At 43.6% G+C, this 6,000-nt stretch overlaps 1 protein-coding gene across 1 annotated transcript in view; it reads right to left on the minus strand.

Annotated features, from left to right (window-relative positions):
* Positions 1-5,583, minus strand: part of SCAI (suppressor of cancer cell invasion) — a gene marked incomplete at its 3' end in the record, with an annotated part of 100,305 nt that extends 94,722 nt beyond the window's left edge. Inside the window, exons 1-2 of the mRNA XM_080927020.1 lie at positions 5,496-5,583; positions 4,848-4,892 (exon numbers count right to left, since the gene is read on the minus strand). Of these exons, the coding sequence (XP_080783146.1) occupies positions 4,848-4,892; positions 5,496-5,548 (98 nt within the window). The 5' untranslated portion in view covers positions 5,549-5,583. The remainder of the gene's footprint in view (positions 1-4,847; positions 4,893-5,495) is intronic.
* Positions 5,584-6,000: the final 417 nt, after the last annotated feature.

Raw genomic sequence — 6,000 nt, forward strand, 5'->3', positions numbered from 1 at the left:
TTGTGTGTCTGTACATGCATACACAAATAAAATAAATTTTAAGAAAAAAGAAGACTCACAGGATATTCTAAATAATTCAAGTAACAGAGACATCTTTTGGGCCAGTGAAATGGTTGACTTGCTGCCAAGCCTGATGATTCTCCAGACATATGGGGTAGAAGAACCAACCACCTCAAGTTTTCCTGACTTCCTCTGACACTCATCATGCTATGCATAAACACACACACACACACACACACACACACACACACACACACACACACACACAACTAAATATAATTTTTAAAATTACATCATCAAAATGCCTGGTTTCCTTTGCTGTAAATAAATAATTTTTAAAAAGCCCTTAAAAACCACTCAGATACAGTTCTTATTGAGATTTCAGCACTGTAAATACAAGTTAGACTTTGTTCTAAATATAACCTGAAAGACTTCTCTATCTCATAACGAAAACATTACTAACAGATATGTTGAACCAGAGAGATCACTATTCCAAGTATGAATCTTTCAGTCTAATCTACCTGCTAGGGCATGCAGCACTATCACATGACTTTCCATTTTCAAGCCCCCAATCCACAGTAACTTATCTCACCAGCCACTTAGTTATTAGCTCACTAGTTTACTGTGCCATTTGTCTCTCTGTACAAAAGTAAAATATATTTGTACATAGTACTAGGTAGAAAGATGAGCTAAGGTGAGTTAATGAAAATTTCAAATTAAAGACAAAAGTAGATCAGCAGGTGCCTTTGAATAGGGTTCAGCTTAAACTAAGAAGCATTCTGAGGAATAATCCTTAAAAACTCTTTATGGGGGGCTGGAGACACAGTTCAGGTGGTGGAATGCAGGCCTAACATGCATAAAGCCTTGGGTTCAAGCCACTATACTATATAAACTGGCATGGTTAGACGATCATGTAATCCCAGCATTCAGAAGACGGAAGCAAATGGTCATCCTCAGCTACTACTGAGTTTGAATTCAGTCTAGAATACATAAATACATAAAACCCTTGCTGAAAAACCTCATTATGAGCTGTGAGTGTAGCTAAAAAAATACAGTGCTGACCTAGTATGCACAAGGCCCTGGGCTTGATCTCTAAAGCTATATTTTTAAGAAAATTATATCTGTTGACTCCTGCCACCACTCAATCCTCAAGACAAGCTAATGTCTCTCAGTATGTAAACCAGTGAGAGAAATCCACCTTAGGTCTTCCTGACAAAAGAAAAGGCCGTACTTCTCTTGAGCAATGTATGCTTAATGTTAGACATCATTGATTCTTTACTCCAGAAAATATACAGCTAACCCAGAGCTACAGGTTTAATTTTATTATTTTTCTCTCAAATAGTTTTTGGCTTAATTGATTTATAATTCTCTCAACTACACATGTCTTAAAAAGGAGTAGGGTGGGACTGCAGACATGACTCAATGGCTAAGAACACTTACTGCTCTTGCAGAGGACTAAAGTTCCATCCCAAGCACCCACATGGTGGCTCAGAACCACCTGCAACTCTGGTTTAAGAGATCCAATGACCTCTTCTGACCTCCTCTAGTACCAGGCACTCATGTGTACACATACATACACTCTGGAAAACAACCATACACATAAAAATAAACTAATTTTTGGAAAGCGAGAACTGCCCTGCTGTATCCAGAAACAGTTTCCTTGTGATCATCTATTATTTATGGCCCTTACTCTACTATTGTTTTGCTTCTTCTTTTGCCTTGGGTAGAGGACAGTTGCACTCCTAAATTCATATTGGGTAAGACAATATGCACAAGACCTGCATATGCTTGGGCCAGATAAAATTCCAGCACAGAAAACGTGGATAGACATAAAGTCATAAACCTGCCTAAGGAGCTCTTGGCAGTTGACAGCTGCTGAGGGGAATACATTTTCTTTAAGGCTACAGCTTTTGGTAAATAAACCACCCTCCAGTGAAGGCCACAGGTCCAAGAGTATACAGCAGCAGAAACTGCACTTGGGGGAAAATCAAAAACAAAACTGACAAAAACCAAAAACCAAGATGAAAACCAACCAGACAGGCATGTACATACAAAGCTGGGTGGTCTGGGAGAGAGAGGGCCGAGAAGGGTTGAATATAACTAAAATGCATTGTTTAAAATTCTGAAAGAGGTAATAAAAAAGGAGGAAAGGTGGGATGGGAAGATATGTAGTTAAGAGCATTGACTGCTCTTTCTAAGGACCCAGGTTCAATTCTCAGCACCCACTTGGCAGTTCACAACTGTCTGAACTTTACCAGATCCAAAGCCCTTTTCTGGACTCTACAGGCACCAAGAATGTACGTGGTGTACTAGATTTTATAAGTTCTTTTCACCTGGACTTAATGTGTACAGAAAACTTAATGTGCTAATCACTACAGTAGCGATTTTGTGACCATCAGCCTGTCGAATTAATTTTCTGGTTTGCTACCCTCCCCCCCTTTCCAGGCTCAGAAAGGATCCCCTTTCCACCTATACTGGTACTAAGGATTAAATTCAAGGCTTCCTGCATGCCAAGCAAGACAACACAGGGAAAGAATCTTTGTATGATACACAGCACTGTGCGGAGACAGACACAGGGGTGGACTAGGAAATATGTACAGAGTGAACATTTTCCTGCTTTTTCCAGCCATATAGTTTATGAGCTCACAACACGCAGGTGACAAGAGGCGGATTCACATTTAGCCAGAATCACTGCATGAAAATATGGGCACCAAAGAGGAGAGCACAGGGAAGGGGAAGAGAATGAGAAACCCTCACTGACGATGTGATGTATGTACTAAGTTTCAAAGAAAGGAGCAGAGTGAAAGTATTGAGAAAGAGTAATCATATATAAACATTAAAAAGAGACATTCACACATCCGGCAATTCAGTCATCTTGGTTCACCAGATGGCGGGCCCATCAAACAGAATTTCTATGACTACAGCACTAACCAGTGGTTAGAAAGGGAGGTAGAAAGGAAACAGTCCTCAGTTGCTATAGTTAGGCTAAAAAAATTTGAACTATGTTCAACAGCATGGGCTCCTACATGAGAAATGCATGATCATGGCAAAACACAGTAAATAAATGGAAGATTAGAGGCTAAAAAACCAGTCAGAAAGCTACTGTAAGAGTCTGGCACTGGTCTAATTGAGAAATAAACAACGGCCATCATAAAAAATAAATAATACAGCCTTGTAATATTTTTATTTTCTAATTACCACCACTAGAAAAATTAAAGTTTATGTTTGTGTGTGCATGTATGTATGTGCATATGTGTGAATGTAGTGAACAGAGACTAGGTGGGAGGGGAGGAATCCTAGTTTACTGGATATTCTACAAAGAAGCAATTGGCAAAGCAGTAACTAGTTCTGCCTGCTATGACAATAATTTTAGCAATAACAGAAGTTACTTAATTTGGGACCAGCAAAACAACTCAGTGGATAGACACTTGTCATGTCTGACAACCCGAGTTCAATCCCTGAGACCCACATAATGAAAACTGTCCCTGCCTTCCATGCTTACGCATGCATGCACATGCACACATACATGCATGAGCACACATGCATGCATACACACACACTAAACAGATGTAAAGATTTAAGCTTATTTACCTTGATATATCTTATTTTTGGGCTGATTGTATAAATTATTCTCTGACCTTCACATGCAATGTCCATACTCACATATACATGCAAAATGAGAAAACAAATGTAAAAAAAAATTAAAAATTACACTGAAAAATTGACAGTACTGAGGTAAAGACAGGAAGACAGATCCAGGATTTACTGGCTGACTAGCTAGCTTAGCCAAATGGTGAGCCTCAGGTCTCAGTGATAGAGTCGGCCTCCAGAAACAAAAATGGATGACTGCGCTTCACACGGACATGCATATATGTGCATTCACCTGCACACACACATTCTCCTGCCCACAAAAAAAAAACACATACCCATCTACAAAAATTCAGTTCCTCAGGTATTTGCTAGCCAACCTTGAGTCTGAGAGTGGACACTTCAGCCTAAAAAGTGACAAAGACATTTGGCTACTGCCCACTCCTACCACTGGCATTTGTGTCTATAGTTGAGGTTAATCTGTTTATTAATGGACAATATCCAAAGTATTAGTTATGAGAATGGTGTAAAATATAGGTAAACAATTTTCCAATATATGCAAAAAAGAAAACCTTCAAATAATTCAATAAAATTGTGCTGTTGTACCTAACAAATGACATAAAACATATTTGTGGGATGAATGAATACTCTTCTTCATTGCCTAAGGAAAAATTCAGTTGTCTGCGGCCTATGTAAGTTCCTCGTTCCTATTTTCCTATTAACCATTTCAGTTTATTAGATTTTATATACAATAAAGAAAAGAGAGTGAAAGCTGGGGGTGGGACTACTTTCAACTGTATATTAGAAGCATGACAGTAATAAAGAGCATAAACTTTGCAGTCTGACAGTCTGGATTCAAATCCTGGTTCTATCATTTATTAGATGTGTGATCTTTGCTAAGTATTGGCTACTCTATGATTCAGTTCCCTCTTTTGCAAAACTGTGTCACAGAAAATAATAAAGAGAATTTGTATACAATACTTGGCACACAGTAACTGTTCAATGACAATCTCCTTCAGAGATGCCAAAATTGAAATTATGGTTAAAGTCGAAAGTGAGGCTTTCTTAATGTTTCAGGTTTCTTAATCATATACCTCAAATGGAAATACCTTCCATGCTGTCGAATTTACTAAAAAACAAACAAAAAATAAAGACACCTAAATAAGAAACTTTTATCTACTCACCACGTAATTATGCAGCACAGGGGCAGCCAAGCAAACAGAAAAACACGAAGCTAGAGAGGAAGGAATTTGCCTTACCTGCTTTTCCGTTTTCGAGGTGGTTTCTCCACTGTGCCAGACAGTCTACAGACCAAACAAATGAGACCCATAACTAAGACAACACACCTTTAACCTCGCCTTGCCTGTGGGGCACTCCATGAGACCTTGTAACTAAGACAACACTCCCTTAACCTAGCCCTCGGGGGCCACAGGCTGACCACAGGTTGGCTCTGACTATCCGTGACCTTACAAACACCCCTCATGTAGGGCTTCCTTCCATCCCACGACCAAGCGACCCGGGACTCACTGGTCCCGAATGCTCTCAATTCCCTGCCCCAAATGTTCGGCTCCCCCAACCATCAGCCCCGTCGGCCTCATTGTCTGCCCAGAGCTGCAGCCCCCCCTTCCTCCCCAGCTCCCTACAGACGCGGCCCCGCCCCTCAGACCCGGTTCCCCGCATTCCTTGGCTCCCACCGTCCCCGGTGGGGCGCGCGCCCTCAGCTCTCGCCCAGCGCGCCCTCGTTCCCCGCCCCGATGAGCTGCTCTCCCTGGGCTCCCCCAACATGCGGCTTGCCTGTGCCCCCGCCCCTTCAAGGCTCAGCGCCTCGACACCACGGCCGCCACCCCCAGGCCCGCTCTCTCGGTCCCTCGCCCCGAGCTTCCGCCTCGTAACGCAGCCCACCCCACCTGGGGGCCAGGCGACTCCGCGGCTGCTGGGGTTGCCGGGCTCCTCTGACCATCCGGCTCCTGCTCCGCCGCTGGAGATGCTCCGGCGGCCGCAGGGCTCGCTCGGGAAGCCGAAGTGGCGGAGGCTGGAGTAGGCGGAGAGAAGGGAGGAGGGCCTCGCGCCTCGGCCAGGCTTGCCGCGGGGCCTGGGCCCGCCCCCTCTTCGCCTCTCCTCTGTTTCTATTGGCCACAACGGCAGGGTACCCGAAAGTCCGACCACTGATTGGGTGCTTGGATCCTCACGTCCCGAGCGGCCCACCCCGAGGTTTGGTTGAGACTGCAGGTGGCGGCAGAGATGCCTCAGAGACTGCTCGCAGAGCGGGAGGAGCCTAGAGCGCCTCCGTGTGCCTGAAAGGGGGACTTACGTCTCCGGCGCTAGACACCTGCCTGCAGGTTCTCTCTGGCTAGCATCCCGCATTCCAGACACCTCCCAGACAGCTGCTAATTCCTCCGCCTCCGCACCACT

This window comes from Micromys minutus (assembly GCF_963924665.1).
Source record: "Micromys minutus genome assembly, chromosome: 13".
NCBI lineage: Eukaryota > Metazoa > Chordata > Mammalia > Rodentia > Muridae > Micromys > Micromys minutus.